At 44.7% G+C, this 20,216-nt stretch overlaps 1 protein-coding gene across 1 annotated transcript in view; it reads right to left on the reverse strand.

Moving 5' to 3' along the window:
• Positions 1-18,769, reverse strand: part of zmp:0000000896 (caspase recruitment domain-containing protein 11) — a 34,582-nt gene extending 15,813 nt beyond the window's left edge. The window contains exons 1-6 of the mRNA XM_056288486.1: positions 18,608-18,769; positions 13,413-13,679; positions 8,977-9,114; positions 8,023-8,209; positions 7,484-7,622; positions 3,569-3,751 (exon numbers count right to left, since the gene is read on the reverse strand). Coding sequence (XP_056144461.1) covers positions 3,569-3,751; positions 7,484-7,622; positions 8,023-8,209; positions 8,977-9,114; positions 13,413-13,679; positions 18,608-18,614 — 921 coding nt within the window. The 5' untranslated portion in view covers positions 18,615-18,769. The remainder of the gene's footprint in view (positions 1-3,568; positions 3,752-7,483; positions 7,623-8,022; positions 8,210-8,976; positions 9,115-13,412; positions 13,680-18,607) is intronic.
• Positions 18,770-20,216: the final 1,447 nt, after the last annotated feature.

Below are 20,216 nucleotides of genomic sequence, written 5' to 3' on the forward strand. Positions count from 1 at the left end.
ACTCCCATGGCGTATCTTTCCTTGTGAGCTGGCGCAGTGGTGTAGAGATAGAGGCAAAGCCTTTGATGGATCGAGAACAGTAATTAACCGTCCTGAGTAGACTCCTGATTTCACCTGGGTCCTTTGGGTTGCTGGCCTGCTGTATAGCTGCAACCTTTTTGGGGTCAGCTGAGATGCCATCGGCAGAAAAGACGAATCCAAAGAATTCGAGCTTGGACTTGTTGAATTTACATTTCTTTCGGTTGAGTGTGAGGCCACTCTCTTTGAGCCTCTGGAACACTGCTCTGAGATTGCTGTCATGCTCAGACTGGGAGGTACCATAGACAATGATGTTGTCACTCAGATTTTTCCCTCCTTTGAGGCCTTGGAGAGTCTGGCAGATTGTGTTCTGAAACACCCCTGCAGCTGATGAGATACCGAAGTTCAGGCATTTATATTGCCTCAAACCAAGGTGGGTGGTGAACGTGGTTATATACCTGATGTTAGGGTGGAGCTCTAGCTGGTGGTACCCTGCTGTCAGATCCAGCTTAGAAAACACGGTGGCTCCAATCAGTTCATGAATAACATCATCCATGGTGGGTGTGATGTGATGTTCACGTTTGATGGCAGGGTTTGCTTGACGCATGTCCACGTAGATTCTCACTTTGTCTGGGTCTTTTGGTTTCGGGGGTGTGACAATGGGAGAGACCCATGGCATGGGACCTGACACTGTCTCAATTATGTCATCCGCTTCCAGCTTTCGCAGTTCATCTTCCACTTTCTGCCTTATGTGGAATGGCACACGCCTGTGTGGTTGACATGTGGGTTGGACATTGGGGTTGATATGGAGCTTAACCTGGAAGTTTTTCAGCATGCTGATTCCATCAAACAGCTCTGGGTAGCTGTCGACAAGTTTGTCTGCAACTGTCCTGATGGTTGGTGTGGGTGACAGGGACTTCACTATCTTGATCAGTCCTAGCGCCATAGATGTTTCATAGCTTAGTATGGAGACACTGTCCTCTTGAATCACACTGAACATGCCTTGAGACTGTTTGTTTCCTTTTTCCGCATTTCCTTTGAATGCACCAACAACAGGGAGAGTGATTTTGGAGTGATAGAGGTAGATTTTCGTCACAGTTGGCCTGAGTTGTGGGCATGGCTTTAGTTTGTTGAATGTTGCTTCGCTGATGCTGTTCGCTGTGGCTCCTGAGTCTATCAAGACTGGCACACTGAGGCTGTTTATCTTAATGTTGGTCTGTGGTAGTTTTGCAGTCTCTGTGTTTACTATGAACACATATTCATCATCACTGCTAGATGAACCTGGCTTGTTACTTTCATTGGGTGTAGTGCTGGTCACATGGTGTACTCTCTGATGTGCATTCTGTTTACTGCTGTCTTTATATTGTTTTGTGTCCTTACCTCTGAGTTTTGAGTGGCACTGTCTTGCAAAGTTCTTTTGTTTACCACATGCTTTGCATAGCTTGCGGAGCATGTGGTAAACAAAGCTGGGCAATCCTCTTCGTGTGGGTATTTGCCTCTGAAATTCCTACACTGGTTGTTTGGTTTACCTCTCATTGGGCGTGCATTTCCAGCTGATGGCTTGTTTTGAGCCTTCTCATGCACCGCCTTCACTGTAGCAGCTGTACCCTGTTCTATGCCTCCAGCCTGCATTTCAGACAGTTCTAGAGTTCTACCGCGTTCCAGAAGTCCATTTAGTGTTATGTCGGGCTCTTTTAGCGCCTTCCTGCGAAGCCTGAATGATGGGCAGCTCTGTATTAGTTGTTCTTTAATTTCAGAATGTATGTTTGTAAACTCACCGTTCTTTGCTAGCAAGCGTAGCCTGGTGTGATAGCTATTCAAATGTTCTTCTGGTTGCTGTACTGCTTTTCTGAATATGCAGACTTGATACTGGACATTCTTTGTGTGTGAAAAATATCCCGTAAGCTTCAGTTTCATATCTGCATACTTGTCTGCCTCGACTGCCATAGTATCATAGATATCATGCACTCGTTCTCCTGCTAAGTGCAACAGCAACGCTTTAGCCAGCATCTCCAGTAATGTTCATAGCTATGGTATAATTTTCAAACCTTTGTACCCATTTTGTCCATCGTGGTCCAGCAGAACTGGGATCACTTTTAGTATCAAAGGGGAGGAGCGCGACGTTGCCTGCGAGCGACATGGTGACGTTATTTTGGGAGTTAGCTTGTGTCCCCGCTAGCTTAGCTTAGCAACTCACTCGGTGCTTCCTTCTTTCTTTTTCCTCGACGGAATTTTTCTTCATCGCACAGGTTTTGATCCTCGTTGCCAGTGTGATGTTTTTTGCCTCTCATAACATCAATAAATGGACAGACAACGACTGGAGTGAACGATGATTTTGGTGAAGTCTCACAGGCTATATCTACTCATGGCAGGTGGCTTCCTGACTGCGCCTAAGTGTCTGACTACCTAGTTGGCCACCATATCCTTCTATCAGCAGGGGGCGTACTTAAACTAGAGCCCAGTCAGCTCGTGGACGTTACAGGCGCGACACCTTGTTTGAAGTCTGAGTCCTCTCACATTCTCACAACCCTTCACCTATTCAAACTAACTCAAACACACCAAATCAGACCAAAACAAAAAATACAAGCCAAGTGCAGAAGCTAAATTGCTCATTTGCTTACAGGTTGCTGTTTGACACAGTTACACAATATACCTGTAAGATCTTGTCTTGAACGACAAGCACATACACACAATTTCAAATGATATTGTTGGATAAGGAATGGATTATAGTCGATGCCACTGACAAACCAGAAGTATGAACTGACGAGAGGATTCTTACTCTCAAAGTGGCATTCTGATTAATTAAAAAGTTAAGTAGTAATCCTCTTAGACCTCTAAATTACCAAGGAAGGCAACCCCTAGAGCAAAACAAACTATTTTTTCGATATGATGGGAGAAGATGGGAACCCAGCCACTGAGGATGCACAAGCCAAAGCATTCTTAGTGCCGGTCCCAAGCCTGGATAAATGGGGAGGGTTGCATCAGGAAGGGTATCCAGCCAAAAATCTTTGCCAAATCAAATACGCGAATCATAAATCAGATTTCCATACCGGATCAGTCAAGGCCCAGGTTACCAACGACCCTGCTGACCAACGGGTTACCAACGACCGTTGATAATCCGTTGGTCAGCAGGGTGCTGGTTGAAACTATGCTACGGTTGGGCGAAGGAGAAGGAGAGGGGGAAGGCATGTGCAGAGGTAGCGGGAGAGGAGGAAGGGTAGGAGTGTGGAGACGAGAGTTGGAACTACAAAGCAAGAGAGGCAAGATTGAGATGGCTTGGACATGTGTGCAAGAGAGATGTTGGGTATATTGGAAGAAGGATGCTTAATATGGAGCTGCCAGGGAAGAGGAAAAGAGGGAGACCAAAGAGGAGGTTTATGGATGTGGTGAGGGAGGACATGCAAGTGGCTGGTGTGACAGAGGAAGATGCAGAGGACAGGAAGAGATGGAAACGGATGATCTGTGGGTCCCTAATGGGGGAGCAGCCGAAAGTAGTAGTAATAGGGGGAAGATGGGAATCCAGAAGGGAGGAAATCTCTCTCTTCCTCACCTGAGCTCCAGTATTACCAGCTTTCTGAATCTCAAAACGATTCAGCGGCTTTTCTGGTACAGGTGGTGGTGTTCCGTTGGCACCGTGGGAGTCTAAACCGTTTCTCTTGACTGATGCAGCTTTGACTGGAGTGCTGTTGGTTTGCATATCAGCCTCCCTCAACCTGGACTTAAGCTCTTCCAACTGCATGAGGAAATGGTACAGCAAGCTTTAAGAGATATCCGGACATTGTGAGTTACAGTAATTCATGTTTTTGGGACAACATATTTGTAATGTTTACGGAAAATAAGTTTACTCTCAGTTAACAGTATCCATCAGATCCTCAGAGAATTTCTTACAACGCCAAAAACTCTTTCTAGAGAAGTTCTCAGTAAAACTTTTCCTTTATTGTGGCAAAAAAAGTCGCATTTTCATTAAATATATAGCCATATGTAACAAGTTATAACACTGTACAATTATAATTGTATAATGTTTTATAACATGAATACCTTTTTTTTGGCGGGGGTTCCCCCTTTTTCTCTCTAATTGTATCCGGCCAATTACCCCACTGTTCTGAGCCCTCCTGATCTCTGCTCCACCCACTCTGCCGATCCGGGGAGGGCCGCAGACTACCACATGCCTCCTCCGATACATGTGGAGTCGCCAGCCTCTTCTTTTCACCTGACAGTGAGGAGTTTCATGCGGGGGATGTAGCGCGTGGGAGAATCACGCTATTCCCCCCCAGTTCCCCCTCCCCTCCAAAAAGGCGCCCTGACCGACCAGAGGAGGCGCTAGAGCAGAAACCAGGACACACACCCACATCTGTCTTCCCACCTGCAGACATGGCCAATTATGTCTGTAGGGACGCTGACAAAGCCGGAGGTAACATGGGGATTCGAACCGGCGATCCCTGTGTTGGTAGGCAACGGAATAGACCACTATGCTACCCGGATGCCGAATAACATGAATACTCTTTACTTGACATTTCTGCAGGATCTGAGTTTAGGTAACTTGTGAAATTGTAAGACTCTTATCAGAATTAGTCTCGTCACTTGCGGGCCACCGTCACACCAAGGGATGGTTGCAGACTGTTGGAATTCCAACTGGTTGCTGACGGTGGTCAATAAGGAAACATTTCACTCACAGCACCTTTAAAATGCACCCCCCCATGCTGTGACAAGTACTGGTCAAGGAAAGATAGCAGGAAACTTTGCAATATCCCTTTAAAGTTTTGGTAAACGTACCAAACAAAAACAAGACATGCTAAAGACGAGCGGAAACATCAGAGATGGTTTTCAGCGATGTACCTGCATAATAAACAGTACAGGACTTAAGCTCTCACACAGGGGCGTTCAGTATTTATGCTAATGGTTCAAGTTTAGAATACTGTTAAAGATATGCAGTTGAGAAACAGTCCCTGTATCCTTCCCTATTTTTTCTTTCCAGTGATTACGGAGTACCCCTGCAGGAAAAATTACCACATTTTTGTCTAAATCTGTCAAAAAAGTTTTAAAGTAAAAAAAAGAAAAAGTGCAAAACCTCAAGCTGCCACACTGAATCCATATATCTAAACTCTTACTGCCCACAAGGTCAGTATAGAACAATGGAAATGATCCCATATTTTATTTATAACACCATCCTTTATACTAATATTAATCAAGCATAACAGCCAGGAAAACAAACTTCCTGTGAATATTCACGACTGAATGCAGCAAACCTTTGCTTGGTTGACATGTTGGGACAGCTCATGAATTAAAAAAAAGAAGAAAAGAAGCTATAGATAGCTTTTACGCAACTAGTCTGGGCTGATATCAGCATTCCCCTGGAAGCTGCATGCCAGCTGAAGCTGTCATCCCTAAACCTACCTCAATACAATTTGTTTATTACTCATATCATCAAATTACCATCTTATTTTTCTTACCCAACCCAAGTGCTTTGTTATTTCTACAACTAGCCCTCATTGCCAGTATTAGGACTTTGAAGCTACATACAGGTAGCCAGTATGGGCTGAAAAATGTCTGTATGTAGATAACCACACATTAGCCAAGGTGGCTACCTCCCTGCTATAGCATGGGCTACATGGTACATGCATGGTGCACCTTCAGTATGTGCACCTTGTCAGGGCAACAACCTAAAAGTTCATAATCCTGGCTTGCAACCAGATGGTCATCAGTTAAGAAAATGTGGCTTTGGAGAGTGGATGAGTAATTCATTCCCTCCCCTGAAATATCCCAGAGAGGCCCCAGTGGCTCCACTTTCTTTGTGACTAACACCCAGAGACTGTGGCCATCCCCGATAGCTCCCAGGTAATGATGTCGGTAACCTGAATGAGTCTGAGGGAAAGCAGGGATGACATGCTTGATAAAATTTAGATAAAAGTAGAAAAAGTCTAGACGCTGAATCCAGAATGATAGTGCGGGTTTGGTTTTCAACCTGCCTTGATGTGCATGTCACTGCTGTCTTTGTGCCCTGGCTACCTGTTGCTGCTAGTGTTAAGTTCAAAACCTTGCTGGTTCCATAATGGACGATTAAAGGAACTGTCACAACTCACCTGCAAACCCATACTAACATGTACACTCCAGCTCACCCTCTTTATTCTAGGCTACCATCTGTCTCCTCTACCTAAGTGACAAGTTTTGGGCATCCGGGTAGTGGTCTATTCTGTTGCCGACTAACATGGGAATTACTGGTTTGAATCCCCGTGTTACCTCCAGCTTGGTGAGGCATCCCTATAGACACAGTTCCCTGTGTCTGCAGATGGGGAGCTGGATGTGGGTACGTGTCCTAGTCGCTGCACTAGCGCCTCCTCTGGTCGGTCGGGGGGGCCTGTTCTGGGGGGGGGGGACTAGGAGGAAAAGCGTGATCCTCCCACGTGCTACGTCCCCCTGGCAAAACTCCTTACTGTCAGGTGAAAAGAAGCGGCTGGTGACTCCACATGTATCAGAGGAGACATGTGGTAGTCTGCAGCCCTCCCCGGATCGGCAGAGGGGGTGGAGCAGCGACCGGGACGGCTTGGAAGAGTGGTGTAATTGGCCAAGTACAACTGGGGAGAAAAATCCCCAAAAAAAAAAAAAGTGACAAGCTTTAGGTCCAGACTTTTCTCTCATCTGACCCCAAAATGGTGGAATGACCTACCGGTCTCCATCAGAGCTAAACAGTTATTTCCTTCAAGAGAGCCCTAAAAACTTTCCCTTTCTGGCCTAATTTTATCCTTTAATGGTCTCTAAACAAGAATTGTAAATGTCTACTGGCACTTCGCAGCTAATATGAATTATCTAATACTACTACTTGTGTTTGCTATAACCATTGTGTCCTTACTAACTTGAACATCTTTATTAACAGTGTCTACTATTGTGTAGGGTCTCTATCCGCACTTGACATTTTATCCTCTAATCATAATTTACCCATGTAAATATATATATATCTACTACTATATATGTAAATATAGCTATATATATATATATATCGCTATATATATATAGCGATATATAGATCTATATATAAATCTATATCTATATCTATCTATATATATCTATATCTATATATAGATATATATACGAGTGTGTGTGTGGGGTTGTAAATATACGTTGTAATTTGATTCTTCTATTCACCACCTCTTGATGATCTAAGGAGCACTCACACTAATGTACTCGACATGATATGTGCTCTTGGCTTTGATATGATAACTATGCACTATTACTACCCCTTCATTATGCTGCTACTGTGATATGATTACTTTGTAGCCTGTTATCATGCCATTTGATAACACTTGAATTTATCCGCTAATTGCCGACTCTCTCATAAGTCGCTTCGGTTAAGATCGTCTGATAAATGAGTAAATGTATGAAAATGTAAAAACAACAAGACCGCCGTAGACCCTTCACGTTTTTCCTTCTCCATGTATAAAATGACCTGTGGCCATCAACACCCACTCACCTGCCTCAGTAGCTCTCTCTCACGGGACGAGGCCTTGCCCTGCTCCTCCAAGGCTCTGGAGTATTTCAAAGCCTGCTCCAGGTATCTGTCCTTCAATTTGCCCAGCTCTCGGCTGCCAGATTCCCAGTCCTGTCGCAGCCTTGGCATTGGCATCACATTTGACTTAATACATTCACTCTATGATCATTTTTTACAAATTTGTTTTGCAAAGCAATGAAAATAGAGAGTCCAAGCAAATGCACTATAAGACATGTAACAGAGTTCAAATCTGTGATTCATATTATTAGATTTGAGTGCGCAATAGTTCGAACTCATAATATCAATGGAGGAGTGTACATTGAGACCATCTACATATCTATAAGAGAGTATTTGCTATCAATTTATTACTTGTTATTCATCCACTATACTGTACAGAGGGCCCTGCTAAAACTCTCAACCCAAAATGCAGTTTTATTCCCTTGTGTGCCACAGCGGCAGCACAACCGTGGGTAAATCAGCAACCACCGAGTGGGGAAACTAAATGGGCATGATGGGCGTACCTCTCCAGCTGCAGGCGGTCATGTCGGAGCTCCTGGGCTTTGTGTTCTGCCCGACTGCGTTCCTCTTCAGCTACCCGGCAGCGCTGAGATAGGCGCCGCTCAGACATGCGGCTTTGCCGGAGCTGATCCCTCATCTTACGCACCTCCAGCAGCAGGAACTGAGTCAAACCCTCAGGACCTTCCTCATCTAAAGAGACAGATAGAGGAGGAGAGGAGAGTCGGAGGGCATCGGACAGCATTATCTCACATGCGCAGACTGCCCTGTGATCGTCATTCCACTTTGTTCAAGTTTCGTTGCTGTGCTGTGTCTGCTGGGGGTGAGTGGGTGAGTATACATAGATACTGTGGTAAGCAGGATTGGGGAGAAGAACGAGGAGATGAGCTACAGACATATTGCGACACTGAGGTGTCAAAGTAGGACAATCTGCTTTAATGTGCCTTGAAGACGGGCTGGATGAATGGGATTTCAAAAGAACTACAAAGGAGAAGGGGACATGGGAAAAGTGTAAAGATGGGGAAGATAGCAGATGGAATGGATATTGATCAGTCGGGACAGGTTAAAGTACACTGAAGTTACCTAAGAGAACATGCGGAAGTAAACATTCAGTTAAGCTCTCATATGAGTGAGACCAGACTCTCATTGAGACCAGTGAATCCAGCCTGTCATCGACACCAGTGTTTTTTAAGCACTGTGCCCTGGAAATTTTTCAAGTTACACTCAAAAATGATAATTGATATATGAAATAAAATTGAATAAGCTCATATTTTCATTAATGGAAATGACTTCCAAAGCGCATACCAATTCTTTGTCACACTGGATAGTAGTAGTGGTGGGATTTTTGTCATTGTAAAAAGTGTGCCACTGCAAAAAGAAAGGTTGGGAAACACTGACCCAGACACACCCATACACTCATATCCTCAGATGAATAGAAATGCCCATGTTATATTGCATACCCAGTATGAGAGAGCAGTGCTGTGTAGGCTGTTGTCCAGTTAGTTGGGTGTACTGCTCTGGATGGTAAAACTCAAGTGACTCCATGAAAGCCTGCAGACCCCGCTGGCCCTGCCCTCGAAGGATGTCCAGCAAACGACCTGAGGGACCGACAGACAGAATGGACACAGAATAACATTGAATTTTAATCTTAAATATTGTACTACCAGGGGCATCCAGGTAGCGCAGCGGTCTATTCCGTTGCCTACCAACATGAGGATCGGCAGTTCGAATCCCCGTATTACCTCCGGCTCGGTCGGGCGTCCCTACAGACACAATTGGCCATGCCTGTGGGTGGGAAGCCGGATGTGGGTATGTGTCCTGGTCGCTGCACTAGCACCTCCTCTGGTCGGTTAGGGCGCCTGTTCAGGGGGGAGGGGGAACTGGGGGGAATAGCGTGATCCTCCCACACACTACGAGCCCCTGGCGAAACTCCTCACTGTCAGATGAAAAGAAGCGGCTGGCAACGCCACATGTATCAGAGGAGACATGCAGTAGTCTGCAGCCCTTCCTGGATCGGCAGAGGGGGTGGAGCAGCAACCGGGAAGGCTTGGAAGAGTGGGGTAATTGGCCAAGTACAATTTGGGCGAAAAGGGGGGGGGGACAAATAAATAAATTATACTACTGAGCCAGGTGTCTTCAATAGTGACTGCGGAGAAGGAATTAATAAATAATTTTTTTAATAGTGTTTTTGTGGCCCAAATAGGCTTAAGTGAAATTCCTGTGACAGGAGACACGGACATACACTTCATGGCAAAAAGTATGCAGCTATTTCTGCCACATCCATTGCTGGTAGATGCATAAAACCAAGCATACAGCCATGCAGTCTCCACATACAAACATTGGCAGTGGAATGGGTCGTACTGAAGGGATCTGTGACTTTCAATGGGGCACTGTCATAGGATGCCACCTTTCCAACAAGTGAGTTGCTCAAATTCCTGCCCTGCTAAATCTGCCACAGTCAAATGTGAGTCTGTTATTGTGAAGCACAAACGTCTCTGAGCCACACAGCCCAGCCGTGAAAGCGTTAGGACACACAAGACCACAGAAAGGGACCGCTGAGTGATGGGTTGTGTAAAAACCGTCTGTTTTTACACACACACACTTACTACCGAGTTCCAGGTAGTCAGCTGCAACACTCGCTACTGAGTCACAAACTGCCTCTGGAGGCAGCATCGGCGCGAGAACCGCTAATCACGAACTTCATGGAAGGGGTGGAATGAGATGTTCAACAAGCCCACATGGGTGTGATGTTTGGGTGTCCACATACTTTGGGCCATGTAGTGCACTTTAATGCACCCGTGACGTACACAGTGTAACTGATACATCAAAGAGACATACACAGTGTAACTGATACATCAAAGAGACGTACACAATGTAACTGATACAACAAAGAGACGTACACAGTGTAACTGATACAACAAAGAGACATACAGTGTAACTGATACATCAAAGAGACGTACACAGTGTAACTGATACATCAAAGAGACGTACACAGTGTAACTGATACAACAAAGAGACGTACACAGTGTAACTGATACATCAAAGAGACGTACACAGTGTAACTGATACAACAAAGAGACATACACAGTGTAACTGATACATCAAAGAGGTCGCATGTTCGTGTCTTGTTACAAATGCGTTTAAACCATGAGCATGATTTATGATGGGCACCTGCACCAAACCTTGTGCGAGCCTGGGTTCATTCCCTCTAGCCCTTCTCTTTCTGACATCACGTCTTCGTTTCCGCTCCATCATCTGTCTCTTCTTCTTGCTCTCCACCTGCTTTCTCTCTCGAGCACATTCCCCACATAGCAACGTCTTTTATCCTGCGCTCTCTCTGCTGTTTTCCCTCCCTCTCGTCTCTCATTACATTGTCAACGTTTATCATTTGCACAATGCTTTTCACTCATAGCCCTTAGTAGAAATATTCAAAAGTAATGCAGGAAATCTGAACGTCAAGTTAATTAATAACAATTTCAAAAAAAAAAAACACTCTCGTTCCTTTCCTGGGCATGCCCATTGTGGCTGGACTTCTTATGTTGATAATTCAATATTTTTTTGAATGAATCAAATTTGCATTTTTTCCTTTTGTTTCTCGTTGTTCTGTCTAAAGTGCATGTGTACCGTGTACCCTACCAACACCATATGCTATAACTACTACTACTTTCGGCTGCTCCGGTTAGGGGTCACCACAGCGGATCATCCATTTCCATCTCTTCCTGTCCTCTGCATCTTCCTCTGTCACACCAGCCACCTGCATGTTCTCCCTCATCACATCCATAAACCTCCTCTTTGGTCTTCCTCTTTTCTCTTCCCTGGCAGCTCCATATTCAGCATCCTTCTCCCAATATGCCGAGCATCTCTCCTCCACACATGTCCAAGCTATCTCAATCTTGCCTCTCTTGCTTTGTCTCCAAACCGTCCAACCTGAGCAGTCCCTCGAATATAATTGTTCCTAATCCTGTCCTTCTTCATCACGCCCAGTGAAAATCTTAGCATCTTTAACTCTGCCACCTCCAGCTCCGCCTCCTGTCTTTTTATCAGTGCCACCGTCTCCAAACCATATAACATAGCTGGTCTCACTGCCATCTTGTAAACCTTCCCTTTAACTCTTGCTGGTACCCTTCTGTCGCAAATCACTCCTGACACTCTTCTCCACCCACTCCACCCTGCCTGCACTCTAGATAGCACCATATGCTGTAAGGTAGTGGAAAATAAAACCTTTTAACATTAAGTGTTTTTATTAAGTGTTAATTAACACATTAAGTGTTGATGTGACTTCTGCTTGTGGTGAGGGAAGATGGTGGTGCGAATTCACATTTGCGGCGGCCTCACCCAGTACCATCGATGCAGTGTCTTTGTTCACGTCTGTGTCTAAGTTTTGTCTTCGTTTGATGGCTGGGAGAGCTGGCGCTGGATCGGCTGGGAGAGCTTGGTCTGCTGCATCCTGTGGGCCCAGGGACCACGGCCCTGCCCGCAGCTGCGCCCGAGGAGGCAACACCAAGGGCGCTCTGACAGGACATGGAAGCAGGGCAGGCTAAGCTAACTGCTAGCCCATGCAGACCGACAGTTCCGATAACACCAAGGGCGGTTGTTTTTGATGTCATCGCAAAGAATGCGGGGAGGTGTGTCGAGGGTGTCTGGCTGGGAGAGCTGGCATTGGATCAGCTGGGAGAGCTTGGTCTGCTTGTCCGGTGGGCCCACGGACCATGGCCCCTGGCTGGAGCTGCGCACGAGGAGGAAACACCGAGGGCGGTCTGACAGGACGTGGAAGCGGGGCAGGCTAAGCTAACTGCTAGCCCATGCAGACCGACAGTTCCAACAGTCATCCTGGCTGGTGTTCATTCCCTTGGACAGTGATTTTTTTGTTCAGTTTGGATATATGTGTTAGTTTGGATATGTGTGTTCTTGTAGTTTTGGGATGTGTTTTTTGTCTTTGTGTTGTACTGCTGTGGGCTGAGAGAAATAACATTTTGTTTCATTTCATGAACACAAGTAAATGAAATGAAATGACAAAGTGTTCCTGATTCCTGATAATCTATCCGCAAACATTATAAGTTAAAAACAGCTACCCATAAAAATAGTACTAAGAAAATCAAACATTTTCAGTGAAGCATTGATTAATGAGCTGTTCCCCGAAACATGTCTGTCTGCATATATATATATATATATATATATATATATATATATATATATATATATATATATATATATATATATATATTTAATATGTGTGTGTGTGTGTGTATATATACATGTATACGTATATATAGTATATATCACACACACACACACACACACACACACACACACACACACACACACACACACACACAAACACATATCCATCCATCCATTTTCCGAACCGCTTATCCTGCTCGCGGGGATGCTGGAGCCTATCCCTAGAATCATTTGGCGGCAGACGGGGAGACACCCTGGACAGGCCACCAGGCCATCACACAGGGCCAACACACACACACACACACACACACACACACACACACACACACACACACACACACACACACACACACATATATATAGCGGGGTTTTTTTTCCGGAAACCAACAATGGTGTTGGTAAGAGTGCTCAACAAATGAGAAGCGGAATATTAAGATATAATCTTAATATATGTGTGTGTGTGTGTGTGTGTGTGTCAGTGTGTGTGTGTGTATAAACTTTCCTCCAACTTGTAGTCAGCCCTAGGTGATAAGTTTGAGAAATAACCATTAGTAATGTGGATATGATGATCAATGAAGTGGAGGTGTTCCTTGTTCATTTCATTCAAGTGAAACGGCCGAATAACTTCAGAAAATTGCATCACTTCACTGTAATTTCTCTCTCTCTCTCTCTCTCTCTCTCTCTCTCTCTCTCTCTCTCTCTCTCTCTCTCTCACCGGCCTTGCTGATGCGCAGAGGGTACTGCGTGGAAGTGAGGACTTCATCCTCATCCTGCTCGTCGATGACTTTGCACTGGCGCAGGAAGGGGGTGAGTTTGGCCGGGTTGAGGATGCGGGTCAGCTTGTGTCTCACACCCTCCACGCGGTCCCACAGCTCCTCATAGCGTTCCTCAGACCAGGGCGAAGACGGTCGCACCTCCTCCTGTGGCGTGTCATAGTCCTCCAGGGAAGAGCTGGCAGCTTTTATTGGCATCCTGACAAAAGCTTTGACCAAGGGAAACATTAAAACAGTAAACTCAAACAGACTGGAAAAAACACGTGTTATTTGGTGTGTATAACTGATGAAACGATAACAAAATACTAGAACTCCTATGCAACGAAAAGTGGCCTCGATACTGAGGATGGCCTAAGTGCAAGAAAATATGCTGTACATCCTTTTTAATCACAGATTAAGAAAAACAATTATATATATATATATATATATATATATATATATATATATATATATATATATATGCAACGACCATGAATGACTAGACTCGCTGGCCCTTGGCTAATGGGTCGGATCCTGTCGATTGGTTAACGCAGTCATCTGTGGTGCGGGAGACCCAGGTTCGCGTCCCGGCAGCGGCGGTTCCCGGCTGTCCCCCGAATTCGCTGCCTTGGAGGCGTGGGTTCGAATCCTAATTCTGACACCAGTGTAGCGAATTCGGGGGACAGCCGGGAACCGCCACAGCCGGGGGATGCAAACCTGGGTCTCCAGAACCATGGGCGACTACTTTAACCAGTCGACTGAAGGGTCCAACCCATTAGCCAAGGGCCAGCGAGTCTAGTCATTGGTGGTCATGACAATATATTAAAGTGAAACAGAAATTGTGTTAGTCTGAAAATGTTTAGAATATGGCCCCTGGTTGTTTGTCATAGAGAGTTGAGCCCTAAGGGCCAGTTTGCAGACATGATTAGCTCCACTCCTCGCCCAAATTTGTTTTCCAATGTAGCATTCCTTTTCAAATTTGCAGAGGTTTGTCTGAGACAAACCTTTTCGTTTTCACTCCATTTAAAGCGGTTTATTACATTGCTATTACTTTTAAACAGTCAACGCCCCCCCCACACACACACCCCTTTCTGCATTTCTGTCAGGCGAGTAAGCTAGTCCAATGGCTCCTTGGTATGGCTTTGGCCTGAATCATCAATTGCTGCAGAAGGATGTGCCCTTGACTTCTCACCATTAAGTAATGTGCATTAGCGGCAACGATCCTCTTCGTCAGACTTCCAATTACATGAAATTACAGGGAGGTTTGCAAGGTTTCTATAGAAGCGAGTAGCTTTCTAAAGCAACACGTAATTACGTGGGAATAGTCTGCAGCACGGTGACGAGGAGGAGAGGGAGGCCCTTACTGGAAACCCCCCCCCCCCAAGGCATGCTGAGGAGGAGAGGATTAGCTTTGACATACCAGTCTCAGGTGTTAACACTCATCATGAAGTCATTTGACCCACTGACGGGAGAGGCAGCGGGCAGAAGCCAACGATAAGTGTGCATGGAAAGATAATGAGTTCTCTTACCTTGCACCGATAGTGAAGGCAGACACCTTATTCAGCAGCAGCCAATGACTTACAAACCATTTGATCCACGGAAGGGCAAAGGGTGTAGGGTTATGAGGGCCATAAAACAGAGTGGGGAGGACACTTTGTCGGTCAATGTTCACTATGTGTAAGGAGGCAGGAATGAAAACACCGGCGTGATTCATATCCCACACCTGGAAACACAGCCAAAGCAGCAGACAAACGTGTTTGCAGCACCGTATACTTTGTAGTGGGAAATGCGCACACACGCGCACGCACACACACACACACACACAGGGAGGAAGGGAATAAATCTGCCATTTTAGGGTTGTAGTACTCAAGTATAGACTTAGTGTCGAGTCCTCGTCGTGAAGGTCTCGGTCTCGTCTCGGACTTACGAGGATGCGGACTCATGACAAATTTTCCAAGTGCGAGACGTTGATTTACTTTGTTTTTGTTTTTTCCAAGTGAATACACTTCCACGGTGGGGATCAGTAAAGTGCAATCTCGTTCAATTTGTTTCTTATTCGTTGTTACTATTAATTCATGTCTGTGAAACATTGGGAAAATTGAATCTGAAACATTCCTTCCCTGGCAAAGTGAGCAGCCTAAACTACAGTGTAATATAGTTTGACTTCTGCTATGATGGTGGACTATTACGGTTGCAGTCAGGGTGACTTGCAACTTAAAGTTGTGGATGTGACAAGCTTCGGTCATGGCTTTGTGTCGAACTCGACCCCCCTGCGGACTTCTGCACTCGGGTGGTTCTGCCTCTGCACGGACCAACAAATCAAATGTGGAAGTGCAATAAAAAGGTAGCTGCTAATGAACTCGCTCATCCATGTTTATGCATATGAATGTGCTGTCCTGTGCTGGGAATGGCTGCCATGCACGGTACAGTTAGATTGATCCCCAGTGTAATATGCCCCCCCCCTTTTCTCCCAAATTGTACTTGGCCAATTACCCTATTTTCCGAGCTGTCCCAATCGCTGCTCCACCCCCTCTGCCGATCTGGGGAGGGCTGCAGACTACCACATGCCTCCTGCGATACATGTGGCGTCGCCAGCCGCTTCTTTTCACCTGACAGTGAGGAGTTTCGCCAGGGGGACATAGCGCATGGAAGGATCACGCTATTCCCCCCAGTTGCCCCTCCCCCAAAACAGGTGCCCAGACCGACTAGCGGAGGCGCTAGTACAGCGACCAGGACATATACCCACATCCGGCTTCCCACCCCATACATCACAGAGCTATGTATTGCATTTATTCCGGGTTGCAGCGTTACAGTAAAACCCATTGTAATTTGCCTAGAAATATGATTACTATGTCAATCCCTCATTAATTCCCTTGTCAGCTATTTGGAGCACAGGATATTTGGCTGTTTCCTTACACAGACATTTCCTGACAAACTTACTTAGGCTACCCGCCAGTCTTCGGCCTGTGTTCTCTCCCTCTGCTTGATCTCACTCCTAATGGGCCCTGCAGTGAAAGTCTTGCAGCTTTGTGCCATCTGTGGCTTAGACAGGTCTTTTCTGGCTGCACCTGACCGAACAGTGAGGCTAGCCATCAAGGTGAGGACAGAACTACTGCTTGTATCAGCAGAAATTAACGAAGATTCATTCGACCCGTTTTGATAGAGATGCTCAATAAGAACACGAGCCCCTGCAGAGCCTCGCTCACAGACACACAAAATCCCACCTCTCATTTGTGGAGGTTTGAAGTGCCGTCTATTAATGGTTAACAGCAAGCACATGTTGGGACAATGCATTCACATTTATTTCACAGCAATCTAAATTATAACGTAATTTATCGTTGCAGAGGAAGTCTGAATTAAAGTGTATGGCATTTTATATGAGCCTCTTTAAGAACTTACAGCACTATGGCCTGCAAATGTGCTTAATGATCGCATGATAGAATTTACACATAGAAGACTATACAATTATTATGTTGTAACCTATGTTTTCAGGTCTATTTGAATGCCATCACAAGGACTTAGGGGTCGACTCTTAAAAAAACAACAACACATTTTTCACTTGAATTGAGGTAATCATTGCTCTTGGATACATATTCTACAGGGATACAAAACTCGTTTTTAACACCCCATCTTCCTCCACATACACATACACACACACACACACACACACACACACACACACACACACAAACACACAAACACCCCTTTGTATCTCATTTAAGCTATTTGTCAGCATCATAAACTAAGTGTCCCCTCCGAGGCTGATCAGTCTCAGTCGGGAAGCAGGTCCAGGCAGGTCTGGAAGCTCAGGAATCTCTGTTATTATCATCGCTCTCCATCCTATAACAGTCTGTTGAGATCTTGTCCCAAACTGTGCCCTGTGATCATACGATTATGGCTGTACTCATCCCACTGGGCCACGCGTTTTAACCAGTGAACCTATCAGCCCATCGGTCTCTCAATCAATAGTCATTTATATAGCACATAAAATGTAATCCCATGCACTTTACATCAAGTAACTGTGTTGGGGAAACTACTTTGAAGGCATAGTTGTTGTTGTTGTTTTGCAATTTGCTATGCATGTTTTTGCATTGTTTTTGTTCATTTGCTTAGTTATGTCACGTGTCTCTGTGTGTATGTGTATTTCCCACCACCCTCCGAGTAATATGAGAGATTCGGTGTCACTTTCTACATTTCTCACTTAATGTCCTGCCAGCGTCTGTGTCCACCTACCTTCCGCTTGCCTGCCTGTCAGTTTACCTGTCTTTTCATAGGCATGTGTGTCTGTCCATCTGTCTGTGTCTGTCCATCTGTCTGTCTGTCCATCTGACTCTGTCTGTCTGCCTGTCTGCCTGTCTGTCTCTGCTTGCCTGTGTGTGTGTGTGTGTGTGTGTGTGTGTGTGTGTGTGTGTGTGTGTGTGTGTGTGTGTGTGTGTGTGTGTGTGTGTGTGTGTGTGTGTCCATGTGTGGGTGGTAATTAACGACGCCTCAAAATCACAAAAGACAGTAACTTAATTATAAAATCACTGCACAAACTTGAACGTGGTTCAACATACAGCAAAGTGCTGTAAAGTCCAGCAGTAGTTTCACCATGCGTGTAGTCAAACTACACGCATTTTTACTTTAGGTACGCTGAACGTAAAACTGCACATAGTGCGTCTTAATGGGTAGCGTCCAGTGCCCGAAATGGGACGTGCGTCCTCCAACAAAGCCACGTGTTCTTTAGCGGCACAAAATTAAAAACCATACTGTCACGAGCGGTGAGGAGAGAGCCCTTGTCTGACAGGCAGCAGACCCTGGATGGGGATTTCTGACATTTGCTCTGCTGTGAGTGGGGGGGGGGACGTCTTCTTTAGTTTGATGAATGAACGTCACATCTAAGGGCCGACGTAACGTAGTAGGACATTTTTACGGCAGTCGGAAATTATCTGGCCATTGGCGGTAACCTACTAACACCTTATCCTAACATCTGACAACCCGATAAGCTCCTAAATATAATGAATGATAAATCGATAACGGGAAAGCCGACACGGGTCTGGTTAACCGTAACAGGGTGTGACCGCTGCAACATATCCGAGTTTGTCATCACAGCGTCGGGGATCACTGGAGCGTAACTTGGAATAACGACAACGAACCAGGTCGGTTTAAAGTAGCTTACCGCTCATTTTGTCTGGCTGTTTGAACTTGTGCGAAGAATGAAAGTCCAGTCCTCGTCGACTCGCACCTCACTCAGAAGTCCATGCAGTCTAAAGCGAAACTCCTCAAAACAGTTCAGCTGTGCTAAGTCAGGAGTCGCACGTTTGACCTCCGCGGCCGGGAAGAAAAGCAATATAGCGCACAAGTGGACACACACACACACACACCTTTGCCCTCCCGCCTTGTCCCGCCCACACCGCAGCCGACCAATCAGCGGCAACCATTTCAACAGAGCCACAGTCGCAGGTTTTTAAAAAAATTTTTTTTATTGAAAATAAACATACAGTAGTCAGTCGTTCCGGTCCATTAAATGAACGTATACACATAAACAAACATAATCATTCCAACCCAGAGGAAGGATATAAAAAGGAAATAAATAAAGACGGAAAAAAGTAACAAAGTGACAGACTTCTTCAATTAAATATTTCTAAATAAATTCTGTGCACTCGTTTTTTGTTTGTTACGAAATGCAGAGGCTCAAAGTAATATTCTATATATATACCAAAAATAATTTGAATAAAGGTCTTGATTTAAGCATTCTGGCTTTTTGGATAAGAAATTTACCACACAAAATAAAAAGGTTTACCATGGTGCATATATTGTTATTTTTATTACTCAAAATAAGTGACAATATTCTTACCTTCAATACTAATCGCATGCAAAGTTTTGCTAAACACATAACCCTCCAAGTCTTTCCAAAATGCAATACAAAATGGACAACTGCACAACAGATGTGTCATAAATTCTTGTTCAGTTTTGCAGAAAGAACATTCGTCATCCACTTCTAAAATATCTTGAAATATATACATTAGTTGGATATACGTTATGTAATATTTTCAAACGTTATTCTCTAATTTTGTTTTTTATGGAGAATCTGAAAGGGACAAGCCATGCCTTATGCCAATTAAGGTCTGTAAAGTGAGAGTCCCAGAAAACTTTTCCACGTGGTATTATTTCCCTAGTATTGTAGAAACAATTTCTGATATGTTTGTGTTGGTACATCTGTAGTTCATAACATCACTACCATTTATATAAAGATTACATTCAAATGTGGGAACCTCATCTTGTTTTCTATAGCTTATAAACCAGTGGGGATGGGTGTACTCCTGAGTTAAAGTCTTTGGGCTTGATATAGGGAAAGCTTTTTCCTTAAGAAAAGTTTCATAGTTAAGTAATAGACCATTATCATCAAAAAGGTCTTTTAAGAAAATTGTGTTCCTGCCAACCCAATTTTGTAAATAAAGTGACTTGTGTCCTCTAGTAATACATTCATTGTTCCATATTATTGACTTGTGTGGAGAAAAATTATGTGACTAGCACAACTTCCATGCCATAACCTTACAACACTGTAATTACAAGCTAAGACCTTTAAATGTGTTGTGTGGGATGGCATACCATAATGAATTTGCTGCTTTTAAACACTCTTCTAACCATTTAACCTGAAAGGTGCAATTCAAGTCCATAGAGTCCAACAGTTCAAAGCCGCCCTCCGCTTTGGATCCAGAAAGTACCGCCTTCCTCAGATGATGATGTTTAGTTTTCCATACAGAGTTTGTGGGTATGTTGTTAAT

The sequence above is a fragment of the Lampris incognitus genome, chromosome 10 (genome assembly GCF_029633865.1).
Source record: "Lampris incognitus isolate fLamInc1 chromosome 10, fLamInc1.hap2, whole genome shotgun sequence".
NCBI classification, from domain to species: domain Eukaryota; kingdom Metazoa; phylum Chordata; class Actinopteri; order Lampriformes; family Lampridae; genus Lampris; species Lampris incognitus.